The sequence below is a fragment of the Argopecten irradians genome, chromosome 12 (genome assembly GCF_041381155.1).
Source record: "Argopecten irradians isolate NY chromosome 12, Ai_NY, whole genome shotgun sequence".
Lineage (NCBI taxonomy): Eukaryota > Metazoa > Mollusca > Bivalvia > Pectinida > Pectinidae > Argopecten > Argopecten irradians.
This window is the reverse complement of record NC_091145.1, coordinates 17,883,878-17,910,188: the sequence shown is the minus strand read 5'-3', so window position 1 is coordinate 17,910,188 and position 26,311 is coordinate 17,883,878. Positions and strand designations below refer to the sequence as shown.

General features: G+C 34.0%; 1 protein-coding gene across 1 annotated transcript; it reads left to right on the top strand.

The window, feature by feature from the left end:
• Window positions 1–1,763: 1,763 nt before the first annotated feature.
• On the top strand, window positions 1,764–24,870 carry LOC138304731 (mitogen-activated protein kinase 14-like). The gene is made up of 13 exons (XM_069244978.1): window positions 1,764–1,992; window positions 2,702–2,890; window positions 5,869–5,998; window positions 11,600–11,658; window positions 15,407–15,518; window positions 16,546–16,575; window positions 17,665–17,712; window positions 18,067–18,181; window positions 18,727–18,798; window positions 19,123–19,202; window positions 20,177–20,255; window positions 21,725–21,901; window positions 22,380–24,870. The coding sequence occupies exons 2-13, from the start codon at window positions 2,742–2,744 to the stop codon at window positions 22,502–22,504; spliced, it is 1,176 nt and encodes a 391-aa protein (XP_069101079.1). The 5' UTR covers window positions 1,764–1,992; window positions 2,702–2,741; the 3' UTR covers window positions 22,505–24,870.
• Window positions 24,871–26,311: the final 1,441 nt, after the last annotated feature.

Here is a 26,311-nt window from a genome sequence, read left to right as displayed (position 1 = left end):
ATTGTCAACGAAATTCAGTTAATTTTCTTTGAATTCGTGTACTAGTGGATATACACGGCTCTTGGGATGGCGGAGGGGTATGGGAGTCGCACGATAATGTTTTTATCAACTACATGTAGTAATATCTTCGTTAAAGTAATCTAGATCTAGTTAGAACACAAGAGCGTCAGAAGAAAATCATTGTATTTTATCAATTTATTTAATGCACAAATAAATAGCAATTACCATGTTTGCAAAAAATCCGTTTGCAGCTAAAATGATATCAATGAGATTTGATCAGCGTCCATATGACTTTTTATTGGTGTATACAGCATCTTTATAATTGGCTTTAAAAATTAAAAGTTCTTTAAAAAAAGAAAACATTTTTAAACTCAGTGGAAACCTATATTCCGATTTTCGTTGGCGCAATCAAAGAACAGAAACATGCATATTATTATGGTGTTTACTATTTAGATGGGTATAATATAATTGCATGTATGTTTTCCGATCTTAAAATCTGCCTTTTAAACTATTCTGATATTAAAATTTAACATCAGAAACCTTCGGATTACTAAAGCAGGTTGTTAAAGTTCTACAACCAACGCGCGAAACAGAGTTATTTGTGGACATGAATTAATTAAAACCAGATATTTAAATACTATCTAAATCTCTGCTAACATGTTCTATTAAACTTTATATAAATATATTCCCCCCTAATGAAAATCAAAAAAAAAGACTAAAAATTTACTTTATCAGTCCATATAGGGAATAGTCTCAAAACAAATTTGGAATTTTGAAGAGGATCTATAGATCTATATGGTACTTATGCGTATATATTCAATTATAAGGATTAAAGATGTTCCACCTCCGACAAAGCATAAACTTTTTTTTCAATCCGCAATTAATTATTTTTAATATCTTATCTTGAATTAAAATTAGAAGCTCAAATTTTTCAATGGCGGTAATGGTGTATGTAACTTTTGTAACTGAAGAAAAATATCAATTCGCCTTCTCCTGTGTTTGATAGAGAAAAAATACTTAATTTGAATAGATTTTTATATTCTGGAGATATAACACAAAATTCTCATCATAAACCACTACATTCGAGGTTCAGTACTTTGGGCTATTTAGAGTAGATGTCAACTCTAAAATTAAAAATACAATTAGGTTAATACTTCAGAAGAATCTATAAGCGAACGAGACGACTTGATTATTAGAGTAATGAATGCTGCCTGCAGGTGTTGGCTTTCCAGCATTTATGGTCTCCACCTCGCTTAGAGGTTATTTTTTATAAACTGAAAAGTGGAACAAAAAAGGGACAATGCTCCACCCTGCCTAACTCCCCGTTTTATAGTTAGTTCATTTGCAGTTCAGTCCTAATATATCCGTTCGTACATTTTCGATAAAAACGCAATAAAATTAATTCAATGCATGCTGCTGTTAGCTGAAGCAATTCAGTGAGTAATTTCCGCATGTTATATACAGTAATTATAAGCAGTAGGCCCTGGTCTTAGCTTATGAGATTTATTTTTCAATAATTTAGGAATAAGGACTGAATCTGTTCAGCCATGTCTATTATAAGTCGGGGGTAAAAATAGAACTAGGATATTCCGGAAGGTGAATCATCAGGCGCTATTGTACTATTGTAACCAATACTGTGTTTATTATATTGCGTTTTCTGATCAATGTGCGACATACCACCCACTCAATTTCCCAAAATTTAAACGTGAGCTTTTGAGCGTTTGAGTTTCGGCGCATTCGAGTAACTATGTAGCGTCACTTTCGTACAAGTAGCAAAACTTATGAAAACATATGGAAGTTTCCAGCTTCGCTAGGAAAGCGTATTTATGAACATTTGTCTCAGTGAAAAATCTTTCCCAGACTATGACCATCATTATAATTACTCCTACACGAGTATGAGGCCTTATTCCGTCCTGACATTGTTTGGATATAGGACAGCGACTGACGACGTAATATGTATCCTGGAACGTTATTGGAGTGACATCATAAAAGGTTTTCGTAAATATTTTATTATTATTATTTTTATATAAGAAATTAGAACAGTAGTAGTATGATTTGAGAGCGCATATATACATTTGTATTTAAAGATGCTGTCGAAGTTAATTTTAAATCCTTTGGTATAAATGCAGTCTGGGTCTCTGGATCTATTTATAAGACCATGTGATGGATCGTACTGTTTTCTTTTGAATGCGTTTGTTAGCAAAGGTATATCTACATTAGTAAATCTCTCAGTCTGATTTCTTGGGTTTCACTAAATTATATAGGCCAAGGATTTTAAGTGATAAATCCTGGTATATGCACGCCTATAAGTGTATTCATCATCCAGGAAAGTATTAAATGGGGAAATAAGTTAATGAACTTTGTTGTGTTCGACCAACCATTAATGAATGCTAGTTGATGAAAAGTAATCAATTTTATCTGGTATACGTGTACAGCTCTTTCATAAATGTACGTAATACAAATATGAATAAGTTGGTTGTTATGCGAAAAAAGAGCGTCTGCTAGGCCCATTACAAATTACAACTGTTTTTGTAATCGAACGCACCTGATTTTAATCTGTGTCATTCGCACGTTTTATGCTATGCATTGTAAATTCCGGAAGTTACGGTTGTGGAAATTTGAAGCAAGTGTGTCCTGCATCGAAATCCAGAAATTTAGCGGATTTACATGACTATTCAAAATTGAAATTATTTTTTGTCAGTGTCAACACAATCGACTTGCTATCGCCGGTGTTAATCTGAATGCAAGCTGCCTCCCAAATGGCCGAACAGTCGTGCGGCTCTGTTCGGTCGGGTTTTCACAGGATCGAATTGAACAAGACACTTTGGGAAGTTCTTGATAAATACACAAGTTTGGTGCCTGTTGGTTCGGGAGCTTATGGACAAGTTGTGTAAGTATTGGACATGCACAGCTAGATCCTAGTGCATATATATCACAGGATAGGAAAATAAAAGGATTACAACGTGACGACCTTTATCACTATGCTTTTATTTTGAGTCCCTATCAAAACCGGATGTGGGCGATTTGCCAATGTTATATCGCTTTTCATGAACACTGCATCACTACGTGAAAATACACGTGTACCTGAAATTGCAACCATAACTTCTCGAGTTGATAATTGAAGTTTTCAAAGTGGCATCTGCATATATATACATAAGTGGTCATGAAACCAAATAGCGAAGCAAAATGCAGTTGCAAGATATCGTCATGGTCTGCAAATTCAAGTTTTAATTGTTATTAATAATATTAAGATTTTAAAACAATCCATAAACATAATAAATATATAGATATGTATATATTATCAATAATTAATTAAAAAACTGTATGTTTAAGTTTAAAAAAATGATACGCAGATTCCGGGATACAATGAACTCTTCTGGGAAGGAAATAGAAAATGTTGATTTGGTCTTGTGACCGCGAACAATTAAGTTCCCATTTTTTCCTTCATGACGGTGACACCGATTTTCGGCCCCATTCGCCATGGCAAAACCTCCAAATTTTTCCCAATTCAAGCTTAAAATTTCCCAAAGTCAAAGTTTCTTGAAAACTATCCAAAAATACTGCATGAACTAAGTCGAATAAGGCTTTTAATATTTGCACCATTTTCCCAAATTCAAAGCCACAGGCCCGATTCCCAAAGCAGTGAGAAAAAGCCCTGCAAGGAAAATACACATATATGATTCCTGTAGAATGCCCCGACCGGGAATCAACCCCGGGTCCTCGGCCGAAAAACTACGACTCTATCGAATGAGCCAAAGGAGCAGGCTCCATCAGCTGAGTGACAGAGATCGTATCTAATACTATTAAAAAAAAAAAAATTTAAGATCTACCACATACATTACATAGACTTGTCAAAAATTGGAAAGTACAAAACTAACATGATACCTAAAAAGACATTGTATTTATATATAGGCCCATCATAGTCTGTGTCTTGGTGTAGATATGATAAACAAACAGTGCTTGCAATTGGTATTCATTGGCTTTAGATAGGTCTTTTAATGTGGCTAAATAATTGTTAAGCCTCCTAAAGCTTGATGACAGTCAAAAAGGTGACTGGAGGCAGAGGAGATAGACTAAGTATTTAATGGCTTTTATGAAGACTCTTTCGTGGCATTTGTGTGGAGATTCTATAGTCGCATATAATATGCATTCATGTCTTTTTGCGAGCCGCTATGAAGTACAAGATCTTGTGCCAACAGTGTTCTGATCCGCAAACTGTTTTCAATTGCATTACTTGTCTACAAGAGATGGCTACCACACAATCAATCATGTATGGTTGCCAGTTTTGTACACAGTATCATTTGGGATGAATGTGGTGCTATTCATACTTTACTGAACCCCAAACAGGTGCAATGTACATTGTAGCTGAATAGTTGAATTACAGTTCTCCCATAACAATTATTTAAGATATAAGTTAATTAGTTTTGTAATCTTGATGACAAACCTGTAGTCTTATACATATACAGTGTCCCAAGAACAGATGATACCTATATTACAACTATGATTAAAAGATATCATTTAGGGTGATAAATGCCTTTATCAATTAGAAATTCAAATTGTTTAATGTTGGTTCTCAAGGTGGTTTTCTGACGATCAGATGATCGGTAAAATATAACCAGAATGACTTGAAGAAGGACACTGATATATAATTGATTATGTGGCATGCTTATAATTACAGCATCCAAAATGGCAAATCATACTCAATTAAGCTATATCTTATAAGGATGCATTTGTAGGAAACATGGCTTCTGAAACCTTTCTACAGACAGGTCTCACTAATAGCAATAACTTTTCTATGGTCAAGAAGTTATGGATAATCATGCATTAATGCTTTATGTATGTTATTGTGATTAGATTATATATATATATATATATATATATATGTTTATATATATATATATATATATATGTTTCTCTCAATCATGAATGTTAACTAAAACAACTACGTAACATATCTAATTCTTTCACAGTGCCTATATATATAGAGAGATGTATTTGGGTGGATCATGAATCATACTTACGATCAACAGAAGGTATTCAATCGGTGGTAAGGACAATCTTACAAACATGCCACTTCGAGATTACCTTTCAGTTCCATAGCATGTTAGACACATGTGGAATTGTTTGAGTCTTTGCTTTTTTATTAACTGGACATTTCAATGTTCTTTCTCTAGTAGCAATTTCAGTGTTGTGATTGTGTAGGGAAACAATTTTTCGAATGCCAATTTGTCCGTCCATTTCGATTTGTTGACTTATCCTTCGAAAAATTATTGAAAGTTGAGCCATATCGTAACTATATCAGACGTTGAAAACTGGCTTTTTACGAGCTCGAGTCGGACAATGAATTTAAATCTATAGTAACACGTGCACGGTCAAGATGATCCGTGAAAGTGTGACCGGGGCATTAATTATTATACCTCACTTTCATTTAGAATGGTCTGATTGTATTTAACTGTATATATAACATAATTGAATAAGTTAAAGATATTTCACCGAAATTGGAAGGTAGAGGATCAGAAAAACCATAGGGAAATAACTGGGTTACCCCTGAGGGAAATAACACCAGAGAAATAACCTTTTACAAATCTACGACAAAGATGTTACAATGCAATCAACACAAAATATTCATAAAATGGCTTACATCATATGCATAGAGTCTTTACTTTAGTTGCAGTTGATTATATAGAGATTGAACAGTGTTTTGATTGCCTTAAAGGTGATATGAATGCAATGGGATACAGACATATTCAATGAATATGTAGGCTAGCATGTTAGAGCTACATGTACACTACGTCTGTATCCTCTATACATCTTGTTAGCATTGTTTATTTTTTTTCTGTTGATTCAAAATAATTTCTCTTGTTTCAGCTCTGCAATCAACTTACAGACAAATGTGAAATGTGCCATAAAGAAATTAGCGCGTCCCTTCCAGTCAAAAATCCACGCCAAGAGGACGTTCAGAGAGCTCAAACTCCTCAAACACATGAACCATGAAAATGTAAGCTACTTTAATTTATTTGTGGATTCTTGGACGGTGAATTTATTTTATTCTGCAACTGACCCACATCCTGACGGATAACTACTTATGCTTTATGCGTCAATACAAAATGCTTTATCCGTCAATACGATCACGTGTATTTGTTCCACATCTGACAGAACTTTTTCTAATTTGACTAAGAACTTTAACTTTCCGGTGAATGAATCATCATTCACTCTCGCTAAATTGTGAAGTCACTTTCACCAGAAAGGTGTCATTTTTACAATATCAAAAATCTTGTATGGTGGTGTTGTCTTTTTCATGACTCATGGCAATGAATCTATTCTTCCGCATCAAAGAAGCATATGCATCTCACTTTGAGCGATACCAAGTAAATAACTTGTAATTTGTTTTGTTTTGAATGCCATAATATCAATGGTTGTAGGATAAACAAAATACATAACGGGTTAGTATCTTATAACAATACAAGTTAAGTTTTGGTGCTCAACATGGAAAGCAGAGATGACTCGCCAAATTCTCGTCATTCTAAGCCTCAATCCAAAATAAACCTTGAATTGTAAGATACTAAAGATGTACATATGTTCTCTATATCAAACTACATATTTTGATGTACATGTAGTGTACAAACTAACATATATGTATATGTCATTATTTCCGTGGCTACTAAATTTCACGTTTTCATGCAAGCAATTTTTTCACAGTGATTTAATTTCATAATTTAGAGTTAAAAGATTCTGCTGCATTTTTGTATGATATACCGTGCAATCGATGGAACTACGTTCATATGCTGCACAATCTGATTAAAATACAGATCCTTATTATCACTACGTTTGATATGAGGATCTGACAACATCCCATTAGGGGTCACGTCAGGATGACCTTTGGAAATGGCCAATCAAATTGGCACTGCCAGAATCTTGACTGGGGACGAACTAGTTTGAAAAAGCTGTCCGAATTATTTTCGTGCACGTAGTCATCTCGCCCAAAGTGCATAACAATGCTAAATGTATATGCTTACTGGGACGAAATAGCGTTATCAATTGACGTAGAAATGTGTAGAAAATGTATTTGATCTGGAGTACACGTGGTAAAATGTTATCCGAACGTGACCCCATATGGGATATTGTCAGATCCTATATTGAACGGAGTGGTTATAAGAATCTGTATTTCAATCAGATTGTATGCTGCAGTGAAAGTGCTTTTTTTAAGGATACATATTAGGTCAACATTTTCTTTTGTGAGAAAAAGAATCATTCCCTATGTATATATGCTTTCTATATGAGGGTGTGACAACGAAATTACAACCATCGGTTAGGATTCATGAATGTCCAACCCTCAGCAATAAAAAAAATTAAGCTTTGGATTGCACGTTCATCATCAAGCTTTATTTCCCCGGTTAGAGGATATTGAATACAATCAAATCCACAAAAAAGTTAAGAAAAGTATAATGAAAATAAAAGTTAAATAGATCGGAGCTCGCTGCTGGAATATACAACTTATGAATAAGTTATATAGCCGCGCGGTTCAGTAACGTTCACAAAAAGCATCGCGTAACGCGTACAACATATTGAATTGACTTTATAAAGAATTGTCTTTGGTCTGCAACACTGGTGAAGGGGATTCCTGTACTGGCTCCTAAAAGGCTACAGGTGAAGGAGGAATGATCCAAATTTTCAATGAAATTGAAAATAGAAAGGTCAAGTTCAGATTGAATATCTTCCATGAAAGTTTGTCTTAGGGTGTCGTAGAATGGACATTCAGAACAAAGATGAACTGCAGCATTGTCAAAAGTCAGAGAGCTGAGAGCGGACACGGGTTACCGGCAGACACTCTCGGTACTGCCAAAACTTTACATAAACAGTAGATGGTCTTAATATCGGACAAAGATTCAGCAGCAAGCCACAGTATTAGGGTGTGACAACGAAATTACAACCATTGGTTGGGATTCATGAATGTCCAACCATTGGCAATAAAAAAAATAAGCTTTGGATTGTACGTTCATGAATTACCCCTCGGGTTGTGTTTTTGTTATCACACCCTCTAGGTAGGGAAAGATGATATGCATGTATACAGATATCAATGTAAGTGTTTTGAGCTTTATAACTATTGGTGTTTTTTTGGCTCTAGATCATTGATGATGGTTAGTCCATGAAATCAGAAGTGTGATAAAACGACATAATATACCCTAGTATGCAGTGTTCCATTTAAGATGCATACATGGGTAAAATTAATACCCATTGAAAATATGTCAATTAACCCTAAAAATTTTATGAATGTGTACAAATTACCCCTATAATACAACATTTGTATCATATATTTTAGTGAAATCAAATGAATTCCAGTCAAGTTTAAGAGTCTGCTTCATTAACTGTGCTCTTGTTTCAGATAGATATTTGCCCAATTGCTAGCTTATCTTTGATTACTTTATACTATAACCACATAACTTTAATCGTTAATATCTCTGTTGTACTTCTCCTTCTCAAAAGTTTACTGAGTACAATATTTTAACCACATACTCCTCCAAAAATTATCTGGAGCACTGATGAAATGTACATGCACGTATGTGTATCTCAGGTGATCATATAAGCACTTGAGTAAATGGTATATATATTCACAGTTCACACTGTATGTGAGACACTATATAAATTATATATGTCAAGAATTCAGGCTAGTATATGTCCTCGCTGAAGGTTTCATATGTACAGTATATAAAGGGTTCACAGAATTATCATAAGGCCATCCTTAAAAATGTTTACTCCCTCTTCTGATCCTGTTAAAAATAGGTTGGGTAAAGAGGTATACAATTTTTCTTTGTTTTAACAAATGTTATCTTTCAACATGAAATAGATTATTGTATCTAGTAGCTAGGTAAAGCCAGTGAAATGTTTGTGTAGCAAAAAAAAAACCCTTGCAGAAAAATGTAAAAAAAAAAAAATAAGTAGGGGCAAGATTTTGGAATGCCGGTAGAGAAGGTGAAACAAACGATATTTCAATTTTAGCTTAATTTATTATTATAAATCAAACCCTAATTTCTTGTAGGTCCTATAGTGGATGAGATCTATTATGATAATCAGCAGCATATATATGAATCAGTGATTATTTATAGACATAATTATATTTAAATTTATTAACATGAATCTTATATCAAATGAAGCACACTTATTATCAACCCTGTAGCTGATGTAATATTATAATTCTGTCGACTCTATCTATAATTCTATATGATATCTGACCTTACCAAACACTTGTGTGTATTATATAGTAGTATGTATACATATTTTGTGACATTAGAACACAATAATATATACACCATATGGATATACATGTACATGTACACAAACAAGAGTCAATAGCTTTTAAGTACTTGATTTAAGTGTTTCATGGTCCCCTGTCATGCCTAAGATATATTAGTACTGTATGATTACATAAACCGTATTCATCAAGATGAATTTTTAAAGTGCTTGAATAACAGATTTAAGGGTGTGATTTTTAGATTAAGAAAAATTTAAGTGCTGCACAAAAACATGTTTTTTTTTGTCATAATTAAAGATCTACAATTATTTTACTCTTGTAATTTGTAAAAATAAGCAAATACTAATTTATGAAAATTGTAAGATTGTGGTGTTGTAAACGTAGAATTTACACAAGGGGGGAATAAACGCTATTACGCAAAATACTTTAGTATGAAAATTTTTCCCTTGTGTAAGATTTTGTGTCTAATTTGAAACTATACTGCAAAAAGTTAAGTCATTTTATCATGAAAAATAAAGACACACAAAAAGTTTTTTACAAATAAATCTCAAAATTAAACACTCGGAAAATACATCCACATTTATAGCTGTAAGTGAAAAAGGTTTTATAACATATACAGTAAGTTGTTTACAACCATTTTTGTAGGGGGGAAAACCATATTATTCTGCTTGTTGGGGAATAAGTGCAGATTGATGAGATGATAGTGGTCATGAATTAATATACCACACAGTGAAAATCAAAAGAGCAAAGAAGAAAAAGAACAGGAAAAGAGTTCCTTAGAATAGAGCATACGTACTTGCACATGACATCATGATCGTCCATTGCTCTCATTCCTCCATTTAGATCTATGTGCTGGTGTATTAATTAGCTGTCAGATAGAAATCTTGTATTTTGAATTTTTAAGTTTCTTGATATACTGTGTGTACCTTATACATTTTATGATAAAGACATTATCAGCATTATCAATTTCTCATAAAGAGGCAGGTTACAATATCAAAAGGACCGTTTCGTTATATGTGATATTTTTTGTTTTATAACGGTAATAGCTGTAGACTATCAGGTACAATGCATATATATAGATACTGTATATAAGTTGTGTGATATAGGATTGATTCTGAATGATTTACTTATCAAGATATAGACAATACAATGAATGTATGACGCCCAGCAAGACAGATTCTACTATAGCAGGATTACATGTACACAAAAGTATCTAAGAATTAAACCTAGGTGTAAATTTATTGTAAGTTGTGTATACTCAGGCCTAATACTTCCTGTGTTTGATTAGTAATTAATGAACTTACATAACATAGGCTGATCGCCTTTTAATACATGTGCAGCAGATACATACTTATGTGTGTTTTAAAGAGATATAAAGCAGTACCGGGGTATCTACACAAATTAACACTGTAGACTTTCAAACTAGGTATGAATTTTGATTACAGCACCTGCTTGATCTTGCACTCATATAGGGTAGATGTCCTTTAGTGATCATTGCCATTAAAAGAATTTTCAAAAACTTCCTGGTAAAGTTACAGTTAAACCAGAACTAGGCCAAGATCTGTGACAGTGCTATATATAAGTTTCTGTAACAGGCCTCAGTGTACATTATACTGACAATGCTTCCTTGTAAATTATGAGGTACTTTAGATTTGGTAATAAGCCAAAGCTGTGTTTTAAGATCAAAAAGAGTTAGTACTTTTATCTTTGTGGTACTAGTATTATCATGATCAGTGTTATAAAAAGACACAGCTCAAGCAAAGGTATATATTTAGAGATTGTTACCTTATTTAATGAAAATACCAGTTCTATATATAGAAGTTATGAATTAAGAAAATAAGTTAGGATTTTAAGAGACATAATGAGAAAATCTTTGTCAATCTTTAAATGAAAAAAAAACAACTAGAGGAAAATAAGAAATAGAAGAGTGAATAAATAGAATAGCGAAGACTTCAGTCTTTACGTTCTAAAGATAGAGTTATCTGCCCTTGTATGTAGATATTGCTTGTTATGTTTTTTAACGTAACATCATGTTTTTCAGAGAAAATGAGTTTCATTCACAAAACAATGATGTCACAATATTGATTCCTTTTCAGCAAGGAACGTAACATCATGTTTTGTCTGTCCAGTCTTGTGCCTTCCGATAACATTCTGTCCCTTTGCATCTCATTCCTGTCTCATCATACCATGGCGGGCATTTTAATGAAGATTTATGTAAGTCTTTGTTATATTTGAGATCGTGATTTACTGCTATATATAAATGATTTTAAAGTTAATGATTTAAGGTTTTTTTCACATGCTGTACCTGTATACCAAAATTTAATGGTCATATTTTCTTTTCTCTTTTAGATAATTGGACTGCTAGATGTTTTCACACCTCAAACCTCACTGGCAGACTTTGATGATGTGTAAGTAGACTTGTTATGTATGTGTTTCTTAACATTAATCAATTGCATATTAAACAGGATCAAAATTCACCAATAATTAAACCTACAACTGATATTAGACGCAGATAATATTCTACTGAAAAAAAAATGAGAAATTGTTCTCGTTTGTACTTTTGTTGTGTCGCCTGCAACGCATGGGCGTCACTTAGGTAGCACTATGTCGGCGACGTTGGTGTCCGGGAAATGATTTCCTTGCGATAACTTAAATATTTATTGTCCAATTTTAACCAAATTTTGTGTATAGCTTTATATCAATGAGATGTCAGATGATTTTGATAATGGTCAAAATCCATCAATATTTGCAAGAGTTACGGGACATTAAACTCGTCAAAACAGATAAATCCATGGCTTCCGCTCAATAACTTTAGTATTGATTGTCCGATTTCAACCAAATTTGGTATGTTGCTTAATTAGCTTTTTTAAATGAGATCTTAGATCGGTTCGATACTGGTCAAAATCCGTCAATATTTGCAAGAGTTACAGGACTTTAAAATTGTCGAAATAAGGTTTCCACTTGACAACTTTAGTATTTATTTTCTGATTTCAACCAAATTTGGTATACAAATGTATTGTTTTACATCAATGAGATCTTAGATGGGTCTGATACTTCTCAAAATCCATCAATATTTGCAAGAGTTACGGGACTAGATAACTTCACCTAATTATTAACAATATTTCCAACTGTAAATAACTATTTTTTATGATGCTGTGCAGGCGACACATCCACTTCTGTGGAATTCTTGTTTGTTTTTGTTTTACGCCCTAATAACTGTCAGGGTTAATTATTTAAAGATGTACCAGGCTTAAAAGGTGATTGAAAATTGGAGTGCCAAGAGGAAAACCTCTGGCCTACGGTCATGTACCTACAACTGTCCCTTGTGGGATATGACTTAAAAACTACATCAGTACCTATCAACTGTCCCATGGTGGATATGACTTAAAAACTACATCAGTACCTAGCAACTGTCCCATGTGGGATATGACTTAAAAACTACATCAGTACCTAGCAACTGTCCCATGTGGGATATGACTTAAAAACTACATCAGTACCTAGCAACTGTCCCATGTGGGATATGACTTAAAAACTACATTATTACCTAGCAACTGTCCCATATGGGATATGACTTAAAAACTACATCAGTACCTAGCAACTGTCCCATGTGGGATATGACTTAAAAACTACATTATTACCTCTTGTGATATGACTTAAAAAACTACATCAGTACCTAGCAACTGTCCCATGTGGGATATGACTTAAAAACTACATCAGTACCTAGCAACTGTCCCATGTGGGATATGACTTAAAAACTACATCAGTACCTAGCAACTGTCCCATGTGGGATATGACTTAAAAACTATGTTATTACCTAGCAACTGTCCCATATGGGATATGACTTAAAAACTACATCAGTACCTAGCAACTGTCCCATGTGGGATATGACTTAAAAACTACATCAGTACCTAGCAACTGTCCCATGTGGGATATGACTTAAAAACTACATCAGTACCTAGCAACTGTCCCATGTGGGATATGGCTTAAAAACTACATCAGTACCTAGCAACTGTCCAATGTGGGATATGGCTACATCAGTACCTAGCAAACTACATCAGTACCTAGCAACTGTCCCATGTGGGATATGACTTAAAAACTACATCAGTACCTAGCAACTGTCCCATGTGGGATATGACTTAAAAACTACATCAGTACCTAGCAACTGTCCCATGTGGGATATGACTTAAAAACTACATCAGTACCTAGCAACTGTCCCATGTGGGATATGACTTAAAAACTACATCAGTACCTAGCAACTGTCCCATGTGGGATATGACTTAAAAACTACATCAGTACCTAGCAACTGTCCCATGTGGGATATGACTTAAAAACTACATCAGTACCTAGCAACTGTCCCATGTGGGATATGACTTAAAAACTACATCAGTACCTAGCAACTGTCCCATGTGGGATATGACTTAAAAACTACATCAGTACCTAGCAACTGTCCCATGTGGGATATGGCTTAAAAACTACATCAGTACCTAGCAACTGTCCCATCGTGGATATGGCTTAAAAACTACATCAGTACCTATCAATTGTCCCATGTGGGATATGACTTAAAGACTACATCAGTACCTAGCAACTGTTCCATGTGGGATATGAAGTTAAAAACCAGAGATGCAGAGTTAGTGATCACAGTATATGTAAGAACACTTCAAATTTTACCACTGGCTTCGGTGACCCCATTAAAATTCTTAGAATTGATTTTTCTTATCAATAATTTCCAGTTAGTACATGATTAATGTACAAACTTTAATCAATTTTAATCGATGATCATGAAGTCAGATACCGATAAGCTATTTTAAGTGCTAAACCTTAAAACAGAATACAATGTGTACACATGCACAGGATAATTTATCTCTGGAATTGAGCACATTATATACAAGTGTTTGGATAGATACATTATGAAATTTCACTCAGTGCATTCATTGATACAGCAATAAACAAAGTCACTGTCATAAATTGTTATTTATTATATATTTATGCAAATTAACACCTTAATAAGCTCAAATGGCTTTCGAAGGCGTATCCTTATTCTGATTTTTGATGCCCGATCAAGTAGCATTAAAAACTGTATGTATAAATTTAGAGGGCTCATTGCGCCAGTGTTGGCTTATATCATATTAACTACGACTTAAATGAGTTTGGTGTTATTGCGAATACCACATTTTGATATCCACATTGATCTATATAGAGGTCACATTGGTAGACAAAGACACGATATATATATGTACCTGTGATCAAATCCTCGTACAAGTGTACTGTCACTATACTTTGTCATTATGCAAACATATACATGTATATAGATGCGCACTAGACAAGTGATAGACAATTCAGTGATTATCTGTAGTGTATGAAGCCTGCTCTTGTGGACATACTTGTGGTATCATGTTACAATTTAATGTAACTGAAGATGGTCACATGATCTGACTACAAAATAGAACAACTCTATCATCTTCTCTTCTTTTATAAAATCATATTAACCTTGCAATCCTTTTTAGATTTGAGGCTTTGCTATTATAATGAGGAAACTGGACCCAGTTTCATCAATATTACTTAACTTTAACTAAGGAATTCTTAGCTCAAAATTCTTTATAAAAATGTGCATTACGGATGTTAAGAGGAAGATCTTAAATTGAGTATTCCTTTACTTCTGTAATGTTTTCATAAGTGAATCTTTAAGTGAAAGAATGTTGATAAAAATGGGCCCTGCAATGTTAAAAAGATAACATCATCTTTCAATTTTCTGTTTATTGGATATTTGTATTTATACCTCGATTATTACAAAAAGGAAAAACATTTTATTATTTGCATGAACGATTAAAAATATTAGTCATATTTGTTAATCAAAATGTAATATTTTTGTCTGTGATGTTTGATGAAAAGAGTGGGTACTGTAAGTACTTGATCCTTTCCAAATACTAATAGCACAAATCCTGTAAATGAAAAACTAAGAAATCAATATTGTTTTGTGGAAAAAAACATAATTTGAAAGAAACATCAAGACAAAATAATCCACTTGCTATCAAATAACACATGTAGAGCCAAGAGAAACACATCAGCCCACACAGAGAGTATCTATATGTAGCTGTGAGTGAACACCTGACCTTGATCGTTATTGTAAACAGGTTAAAGACCTCTTGTTTATTACAGATACCTGGTGACCCACCTGATGGGTGCTGACCTCAACAACATCATCAAGACACAGAGACTTAGTGATGACCATGTACAGTTCCTTGTCTATCAGATCCTCCGTGGACTCAAGGTATGACCTTGACATATGACCTTCAATCAAAACTTAATTATTCAATTAATATAACACTTGTCATGATTAGGTTACAAGGATTTTATCAGTTAACTTTTTAATTTATTTTGAAAATCAAACTAGTTTCAAAGCTAGTAATATTTTTTGTACTATCTATGTAAGGCTAAAAAGTAGTTATTGTAGAAGTACTTGGATATCATCTTAAAGCAATTATATTAATTGGGCTTTTACATAAATGTACATATGCATTGTTTAATAGTTTTATCAGCAATTTATGTAATATTTTTAGGTCATCTGATCTGACCTGAAGGGCAGGATGACCTAAAGTCATCATATGTTTCGTCATTCGTCATCCACCGTGAGCCGTGCATAAAATTTTCACATTTTGAACTTCTTCTCAAGTTCTACTTTTGCGATTTGGCTGAAACTTGCCTGAAATGATCCTGACATGGTCCCGACCAAGTGTTAATATTTTTCAGGTCAATATGAAATCCAAGTTGGCTGCCATCTTGAAAATACATTTTGAACTTCTTCTCATGAATTACCCGTGCGATTTGGCTGAAACTTGCATGAAATGATCGTGACATAGTCCTAACAAAGTGTTGTTTTTCTCCGGTCAATCCTAAATCAAGATGGCCACCACAGCTACCATCTTAAAAAAACATTTTGAACTTCTTCTCATGTTCTACCGGTGCAAATTGCCTGAAACTTTCCTGAAATTATCCATATGTGATCTTGACAAAATGTTGTTGCATCTCTGGTTGATCCCATATAAATCGAAGATGGCTACCATGACACCATATCTAATTAATTTCCTTTATGACTTTTGCCAAGAAAGTCAGATGAACGTTAAGGCCCTTGGGCCTATGGAGATCTGTTTCCCTTATTATATTTGAATTTGACATGCAGTAAATAAACAATTATAATTGGCATGAATTAACATGAATACATATGGAATTAAGGTCAGACACTTTACAATGCATTCATGAAAATTAAAAAATTAATTTGCCTGCATATCTCATTTCAGTACATACATTCAGCTGGGATCATTCATAGGGTAAGTGTTCAAAGACTGGGATATGAATGAACTGATTTACATATTGACAGGAGATCATACATACAATGCAAACTGTTGTCACATGTTCCACTTTTTATTCACTGCAATATGCCCTTGATTAACATTTTATATGTCATTTACATAACTGTAACAGCTATACGAACCCATTCTCTGTTAACTGTAACATAGTTTTTAACTTATTCTGCCCTAAATGAAATGTTCCTGGCTTTTAAGTAGGAGAGTTTAATTGTGTCTACAGGGATGTATGGGTGTTAATTGCTTACAGGGACATAAACCTTAATAAACCATGTAAATTTGAGTAAAATACTTATTTAAGACATGTCAGATACCTTACTAAGTAATATATATCAGTTATTGTGCAAATATGTCAAATAAAATAATTATAATGGAAATTCCATCTTTCTGTATTTTGAACCGGCCCGGTCGAATTTTGTAACGATAGTATAGTAGTGTTCAACTTTAGTGACCTCCCACAATGCACTGCACAAATGTATACAAAATGGTGGGTCAAAAATGTGGGTGAAGCAAACACAAACAAATTCAGATAGAAAACAGTGTACTTCAAGAGTCAGTTACATGCGCAATTTGGAAAGTAGGTAAATATAAATGGATCGCTAAAATGCAAGAGACGGGAGCAACTCCTGACTTTATACTTGCGTGATGTACATATGTGCAATAAGTCAGAAACCTCACTTCGCGGTGCCCTGTCGAATGAAAAGTCTCATTTGACTTTTGACTTATCATTTTTATGCTAAATACAAATTGTTTTATAACAAATATGGCTTAAACTTCATTTGTCAACCATCGTAAATTAGAAAATAATCTTAAAATGTGGAAAACAAATATTCCTTGTCATGTCAGCAAGTTTGTTGTTCATTATTACCTCGCTTTCGGCCAGAAGATCACCACTTTTCCCAGACGTTAACTGCATTATGTCCCTTTAATTACTAACTGAATTATGTCTCTTTGATTACTAACTGAATTATGTCTCTTTGATTACTAACTGAATTATGTCCCTTTGATTATTTGTGCTAAATTCTTAACCTGTTATTTTTCTTCTCTCGCCAGGATCTCAAACCAAGCAATATAGCTGTGAATGAAGACTGTGAACTTAAAGTAAGTAAGAGAAAAACAATAGAGATTTCACTTATCGTTAAAGGATTTCTTTGAATAAATATAGATTATACTTTCAATGTTCAATTCAAAACTTAGAGCTGTTAAAGAATTCTTTTGAGATTTATTAGATGTTCTGTAAACCAGCTTTTTCTCATGTGTGATTTATTTTTGTGAATTTCTCGATCAGGGTAAGTTTGCGAAAATTTAAATGTGTGAATATGCTTTGAAAATTAGTACTGCAAAAGAAATTTGGTTTACAGTATTGCAATGGAACTAAGATTTCAAAATAAGCCAGCTAGATATCAATTGGTCAGTGATCATGAATAAACACCATCGTAACGATCCTTTTTTTAGATTCTGGATTTTGGTCTGGCACGTCACACTGAGTCTGAGATGACGGGATATGTTGCCACTCGATGGTACAGAGCTCCAGAAATCGTCCTCAACTGGATGCACTATTCTCAGACAGGTAAAAAGAGTAAATTGTTATTGATAAGGGCAGGTTACTGATTACCATGCTTGCTACGGGAAGTTGCTGAAAATGATTCTTACGGAAAGTAGCTAACAATAATGTTTGTTTAGAGGTTCTTGTAACTGCTAATAAGTAACTGATTACAATGTTTGTTAAAGGGAGATAACTTATGGCAATGTTTGTTAATTAGAAGTCAATGATAACATATTACAGGGAGATAACTTATAGGAATTTATGTTAAGGGGAAGTCACTGATAACAATGCCTAAGAAAAGATATAGGAGAAACTGATATTAAAAAAGAAGCAGACTTGTAAAAACATTTGTCATACCTGTTATAACATATACTGAAATAAGGAAGGAAATAAAGCTTGAATGTGGGTTAAAAACTTTAAAAGATAAGGGGGAGATAACTGATGATAATGCCCAGGATAATCTGCATACTGTCAATGTTGATTATAATTGTGAAGATATGTATGAGCTAATATAGACTAAAGCCAAACAAAGACAAATATTTTCATTGAGATATGTTTATTGTTTTCAGTCGATATCTGGTCTGTAGGCTGTATCATGGCGGAGATGTTAACCAGTAAGCCACTATTTCCTGGAACAGATCGTATCCTTTCTTATGAACCCAATACATTGGAAATACTGATCAGGTCCTTCTCAGAATGACCAGTCAATAGAAGACGGCTCTGTATTTTATAGGGGGGAAGTTTTATAGAATCTTTTATCCTGTCGAACGGGGTATCTCTACCTGAGTGGAAAGACTTTTAAGTTGTCGATCACGAGACTTTTGATCCTTATTTATAGTATACTATGACCTTTTCAACTATCTATAAGGTTTAATGTCCTTGAATTTTGTGTATGAGGCCCATGATCCTTTTTATATGACCTGCTATCTTTGAAGTATGAACTTATGGCCTTGACCTTGATACAGATATAGACCAGCTTAGCCGCGTGTTGTCACTCACAGGTACTCCGGACGAAAAGTTACTACAAAAAATTAGCAGTAGGGAGGTAAGGCTATATAATATATATTACGGCCTGGTTGTGAGGGCACGCTTACCTCATAGTATCGTCGTGTGATGCTATCCCATCACGAGACAATACAATGAGGCAATAGTGCCCTCACAAACACGCCATAATGGGTTAAGTACATTACACTCACATGAGACCGTTTTTATGTCATCGTAACTGAAGCACGTCAAGACACATCACAACACTATTATATTCTTCTCCACACCATGTTTTGAAATTAAAAGTACAACATGTAAATTGTCGCAGAATTATGTCTTTCTTTAAAAAGAGATTCAGTTTCATATAGAATAAAAGTAGATCAAATATAGACTAAATGAATTGTCTTCTGTAGAAAAGCAACATTCGCTTTCATCCCTGTACACAACAACCTGTCCACCATCGTGGCAACTTGGTTGAAGCGCAACGTTATAATGAAGTCGTGTAATGGTGACGTCACAATAAATTAACGTTCAATTTCGTGCCACTTCAATAGTGCCTGCTTCCCAGGGCACTATTGCAAATAGTACTCATGTTTGTAGCCAATCAGAAGCCAGTATTTTATGTGATGTACTAATGTGGAGTAATGTAGGCGGTAAATCACCACTGTTAATTCACGTATTACCAGTGTGTTGTCCTGTAATGTCTTGTCCTAGAGTCATTAACTCATTCTCCCCTGAAAATTCTAATGAACTGTTCCTACTCTTTGAAGCAGAAGAGTTTAAATGTGTCTTCAGGGGTAAATGAGTTAATAATTAATTTGATGTTTTGATACAAGTTACTTGTACATAGTAAGTCTGATAGGAATACACATTCAGTATAGAATTCATTCAATTTTCATGTATGTAAGTAATTTTAGGAGCAAAACTGTGTTATAAAAGAAAACTTTGACCAAGATAATTCATTTTGATTTTGATCCTAATCTTATAATGGATTTCTGTTTCTGTATCAAAAATATCTGACTTATGTTTTTGTAGGCAAGGAGTTACATTTCATCGATGCCAAAGTGGAACAAAAAACCTCTGGGTGAAATATTTTTACATGCTAACAAAAAAGGTTTGTATTCTTTAATATCTAGAGAATTATAATCTATCGTGATTTTTTAATCAGTTTCCTATTAACAATGATCAAATTACCTCTTGAACAGCAGTCCTTTGAATTAAAGGCAAATCGACATTTTAAATGTTCACATTTGCTTGTTTAAAAGTTTCAAATAAAAATTTACATATATATATAAAAAAGAACCATGCCCACGTGATGGTTTCCATATACATAAAAAGAAAACACAACTATAAAACAGTTTTTTCCGCCCTAGCGCTTTATCGGCTCATGCCGGTCTTATGACTCCTTCACATTTACCCCTGAAAACTGTTTTATAGTTGTGTTTTCTTTTTATGTTTATATATATATATTTACACGAATGTTCAGTAAGAACTCTTGATTGTGAATTTATGGACATGTATTCACAAATACTTGTTTTGTTGGATATCAATACAAAGACGTAAAATATTGTATGTGCGGAAATAAAGTGGTTTACTTTAGTGTGGAAATGGTTTCAGCTTTATATGCAGTCAAACCTGTCTGTAAAGACCAACCAAGGGAGAAAGGGTCTCTATAGCCAGGTGGTCTTTATGCACAGGTCAAATTGTGTTATAACTAGTCATTTGAGACCCTAAAAAACTGGCCATCATAAACAGGTGGTCACTGTATAGAGGTGGTCGCTAAGGCAGGTTTTACTGTAATTGTCCTGTGATGTATCTTACTGTTGTTGCTAAGAAAAGTGTCCCTGTAATTGTCCTGTGATGTGTCTTACTTTTAGTGCTAAGGCAGGTTTCCCTGTAATTGTCCTGTGATGTGTCTTACTTTTGTTGCTAAGGCTAGTTTTCCTGTAATTGTCCGGTGATGTGTCTTACTGTTGTTGCTAAGGCTAGTTTTCCTGTAATTGTCCTGTGATGTGTCTTACTTTTAGTGCTAAGGCAGGTTTCCCTGTAATTGTCCTGTGATGTGTCTTACTTTTAGTGATAAGGCAGTTTTCCCTGTAATTGTCCTGATATGTGTCTTACTTTTAGTGCTAAGGCAGGTTTCCCTATAATTGTCCTGTGATATGTCTTACCACTGTTGCTAAGGCAGGTTTCCCTGTAATTGTCCTGTGATATGTCTTACTATTGTTGCTAAGGCTAGTTTTCCTGTAATTGTCCTGTGATGTGTCTTACTTTTAGTGCTAAGGCAGGTTTCCCTGTAATTGTCCTGTGATGTGTCTTACTTTTAGTGATAAGGCAGTTTTCCCTGTAATTGTCCTGATATGTGTCTTACTTTTAGTGCTAAGGCAGGTTTCCCTATAATTGTCCTGTGATATGTCTTACTACTGTTGCTAAGGCAGGTTTCCCTGTAATTGTCCTGTGATATGTCTTACTATTGTTGCTAAGGCAGGTTCCCCTGTAATAGTCCGGTGATATGTCTTACTGTTGTTGCTAAGGCAGGTTCCCCTGTAATTGTCCTGTGATATGTCTTACTGTTGTTCACAGCTTTGAATCTGCTGGATCACATGCTGAACCTGGATGCTGACGTTCGGATTACAGCTGAACAAGCCCTAGCTCACCCCTACCTCGCCCAGTATGCTGATCCCTCCGATGAACCTGTGGCCGACAAACAGTATGACGACTCCTTCGAAAATCTTGATCACGAAATACCAGAATGGAGAAGTGAGTTTATTGAATCATTTTTGAGTGGCTCAATTATGGGATTAATTTGTTAGATAAACAAAGTTTGCTTGTGATATAGAACATGTTGTATATGACCTAAGCAATTTGACACAAAATGCACAAACAACATTTTTATCCACCATAAAATTATATGCTATTAATAAGTCAATTTTTGTCTGTGACATATGCCTTCATCACCTGTAAATGATAATGAATTCTCGTTGATATTCATGCTTTTTCCCAGTAGTACTGGAAGGAGCTTCCTAAACCTTAATGTGCAGGTTCTCTGGCTTTTTTCCTTGTTAAATTGAAATTTTTAACTATATTAAAGCCTGCATGAACATATTTACCGGTGGAAAAATAAGATCAATTATATATTTTATTGATTTTAATAATATAATGCAGTATTATAGATCCTTCTAAGATCTCTTGTATATTCACCAGGTAAATAATGAATCACTTTATTTTATATTTACAGGGCTTGTTTACAATGAAGTGATTAATTTCGTTCCACATCTTGACCAGCAGCGTCACGGTTTTGAACCAGATATGCAACAACAGCAGCAGCAAATGCCGCCGCAGCAAATCCAGCAACACATGTAACAGTGAATCAGTTATAGGAAACAATAGGTGTAACCATGGCAATAGTTCCTTACTGGCGTGGCTGTATACAATGACACAAGCCGCCGACCTGTGACAAACATAGAGATTGAAGGATGAATACATAATACAAAAATGTTATGAACAAAACAAATCGTTTTGAGTATTTCTCACTGTTTCAGTATATTTGAGAAGTTCTTACTTACCATAACTGTTAGTCAGCTTTATTGTAAAACCATTGTTTAATCGTATTGTGCATCAGAAAGCTGCTGATTGGTCAAGATTCATTAATGTTTAAAGCGGATTGGTCAAGATTCATTAATGTTTAAAGTAGATTTTAATTAAATTTTGTTCAATTTTCATAAAAAGTGTTAAACTTACAAATGTAGTATTGATATATTGACATCCACAAACCTGCATTCATCTTCATTCGATTTGAATGTTTATAAACAAATCCGTCGTTTCTGCTCCGTGCAATTATTAAAAGTTTCATTTATCAATAAACAAATGAAATTCATTTGATTACCTTTGCTAAAACATTTCATTGGACCTGTTCTGATTTAAGATATATATAAGATATCCTTCACCATTTTCACATTCATGACAACATACAATGTATTACTTTCTGACATATCATCTTGTTACTATTTCATTGTTACAACATACCGTATAGTTGGTGTTTTTTTTGTGGCGTTGGTATTTTCTCGGTTTCTCAGGATATGGCTTTGATCGCAAATAGTTGATCACCAAAGAATAGAGAAATAGATGAATCCTCTTGTTCACAAAACAGCCTGTTAAGGAACTAGAGTGAAAACATTTTCAATCCGCTGAAATTTTATTTTCTCATTTTAAGTCCAAATCGCAAAAATTTTGACTCACAAAAATATCCATCTATACGGTATTTTATGCATAAACGATATAATCTGTGTACATAATATTATATATAAATATGTTTGTGTGTAAAAGAAGAGTGTTCAAACAAACAAAACGTTAAGTATATATTTGTATTTGTCAGACCACCCTAGGTAATAAAGTTTTGTGATGTTGGTAGATAGGACCCATTCTTTAATAGATTAAGATTGTTTTAAAAAAGGTAGATATTTTAATCATGATCATTGATAAGACTGTCTGATCAATTTGCTTGTCACAAATATTTAATCCGTGAAGAATTTGATACTTTTTTTATTTAAATTGTACAGATATTATATATGAATTAGTTTTGTTTTTAATCACTGCAAACCAAATTTTTGTGCACATGAAAGAAATAAATAATTATCATGTTGTAATTTGAATCAAGCTTAAAACAATACTGCATTTCCATAGGTTAAAAGGGTATTTTTGCTCTTGTGTGCTTTTATGAACAATGCTGATGTAAATGCTTTTTGAGGAAATACTTGTTTTTTGTTGTAAAAATTCTTTATTCTATTTCTTGTTCAAGTTTTATAAATTTATTACTCGTATATAAAAAGCGTTAAATTTATGTCCATAATTTACCTCCAACTTCAAGTTTCTGTGGTAGTTGTCTATGATATATATCGTCGGAAACCTGTGAGTCATCGCTCTATCATTTCTGAAAAGGGATAGAGCTGTGACTAGTGGGTTTCCGACAATGTCTACAGCAGTACTGGTATTGAATATCAGTTCAACTTCAGGTCTTTTTGCCAGATTTTTCATTGTTCTAAATTTCGGATATGATATGTACTTTATTATGAAGACCTCATTCAAAATTTGAGTGTTGATGGACTTGTATTCTTGAAAAGTGTTTCACATATAAATAGTATGATAATGAATGATATATAGAAAGTGTGATTATTTCTAAGCAGATTATGAATACTTTTAAGTAAATCCTTACAAAACAATTACAATGGGTAAAACCAATGTTCATACATTATATAACATTTCACGTATATTCTATGGTGAAATCTAGCCAGTACTTGTATAACCATGCATGTTTTCATAATATAAATCAAGAGAGAACGCTTAATATCCCAAATATTTTCTTAATGCAAAATGATTTCAAATCTCAGAGGTTGTCGCATGTAAGATTAATTATACAATTGATAGTAATGTTACTTCCTCTTGAAACTTTTTAAACTTTTTCAGGTTTTTTTCCCTTTTTTTTTTGCTTTAAACTTGTACTAACTTTATAGATTAGATTTCCTATACCATATTTACTCTCTTTTTGTACAATTTTAAGTAAAACTATGCAGTGCATTGTTTATATAAAACTTACTGTTTAGTTCTATTGTTACATCACTGTTGAAGCAGTGTTAATACAATGCTCAGCAGAAGTCACTTTAATCTACATCATCATGTAAAGTTCATCACAATATGCTTGTTCATGGATTGATAAAGTTCTTTGAGCTGGATGGCTTTGTTTTGTTGTCTGTGCAATAGGTGTGGGTCGATATGGCTGGTTTGTTCTGCTTTATCATATTACAGAGTTATCTGTCCTTTCGTGTAGGTATTGGGTATTGATTGTATGTTTGTGTGAGTGTAACATCACATTTTTCAAGGAATGGGTACCCACTCATAAGGGCAGGTAACTCTGCAAAATGCAAAGACAGAAAAGTGTTAAGTACGGTTGCTGTCACTCTAATAAAACAGCATATTTCTGTGACCTGAAATGGTTAAGGTTATTCATTTTACTACACTTGGTAGCAATTTATCTATGCATGATAAATGCCCAATTTGAGTACCCTGGGCTTTTCCATTTCTCAGGAGAAGTCGCTTGAAGGAAAGGTTTATGCACAGTGACGGATGAAGCATAATGACTATAGGTCATCCAGACCCTTTGGTAGGACTCCAGAAGTCTAGATCATGTACTTTGTAATTAAATCGTCCTTAGGTTTAAAAAACGAAATTAAGTTGCCAGGAATTTATGCAGGTTTACAGTAATGTGTTGGAATCCTCTAGGAATGTATTGTAGTTCAATGACCTAGAAACAAATTTTTGTCTCCGAGACCTAATTGGGACCTTTACCTTAGGAACATACTGGTGACTAAATACGGAATTGGTAACAGATTATAATTATATACTTTTGTCCTAGCTCATCTGGGACCATCATCCAAGAAAAAGCTGCTGGTTCTATACAGGAACAGATTTCTGTCTAGGACCATATAAACCGAGACTAGTTACTTACTGGTTTATTACCTTCATGACTCCACCTATTACTAGACTTGGCTCACCGAACAAAGTGCCCTGTCAGGGCAACGGTTTAACCTCTGGTAGAGACTATCAGTATGGTATAAAATACATACAAGTATAATTTCTATGGTTTTAGGTTCAACTGTAATGAGCGTGTTCAACGAAAGATTCCTATAAATGTAATTCCAGAATTTTATGGTATTGAGGTAGTGTGATGCTGGTTTGCCAACAAGAACAGATTTGGTGTCCTCAACCTAGACCTGGTTGGGCTTGGTTTTGGTTTGGTTTTATTAGTTTAACGTCCTATTAATAGCCAAGGTCATGTAAGGATGTGCCAGGTTTGTTGGTGGAGGAAAGTAGGATCACCCTGAGAAAAAACCACCAACCAGCAGTCAGTACCTGGTAACTGCCCCACATGGGATTTGAACTTGGAGCCCAGAGGTGGAGGGCTTTTGGTAATATGACGGGACATCACATGGCCACTGTATCCCCACCTTATTGAAGTTGGTGATAATTGGTGAAGAAGACAGAACCTATGTAAAATTTATATACACAGAAGAAAATAACTGTTTTCTCATTTTGTTTTACAACATTGCAAATTGGTGTTTTGCTTGATAAATGACAATACAAAAGCACATCCTTAGAAATAAAAAAACAGTCGGG

Coding starts and splice junctions, on each gene's coding strand:
- LOC138304731 (XM_069244978.1), top strand. CDS start 2,742: ATGCAAGCTGCCTCCCAAATGGCCGAACAGTCGTGCGGCTCTGTTCGG. Junction 19,203..20,176: donor AAAAAATTAGCAGTAGGGAG/GTAAGGCTATAT, acceptor ATGTTTTTGTAG/GCAAGGAGTTACATTTCATC. Junction 21,902..22,379: donor CGAAATACCAGAATGGAGAA/GTGAGTTTATTG, acceptor TTATATTTACAG/GGCTTGTTTACAATGAAGTG.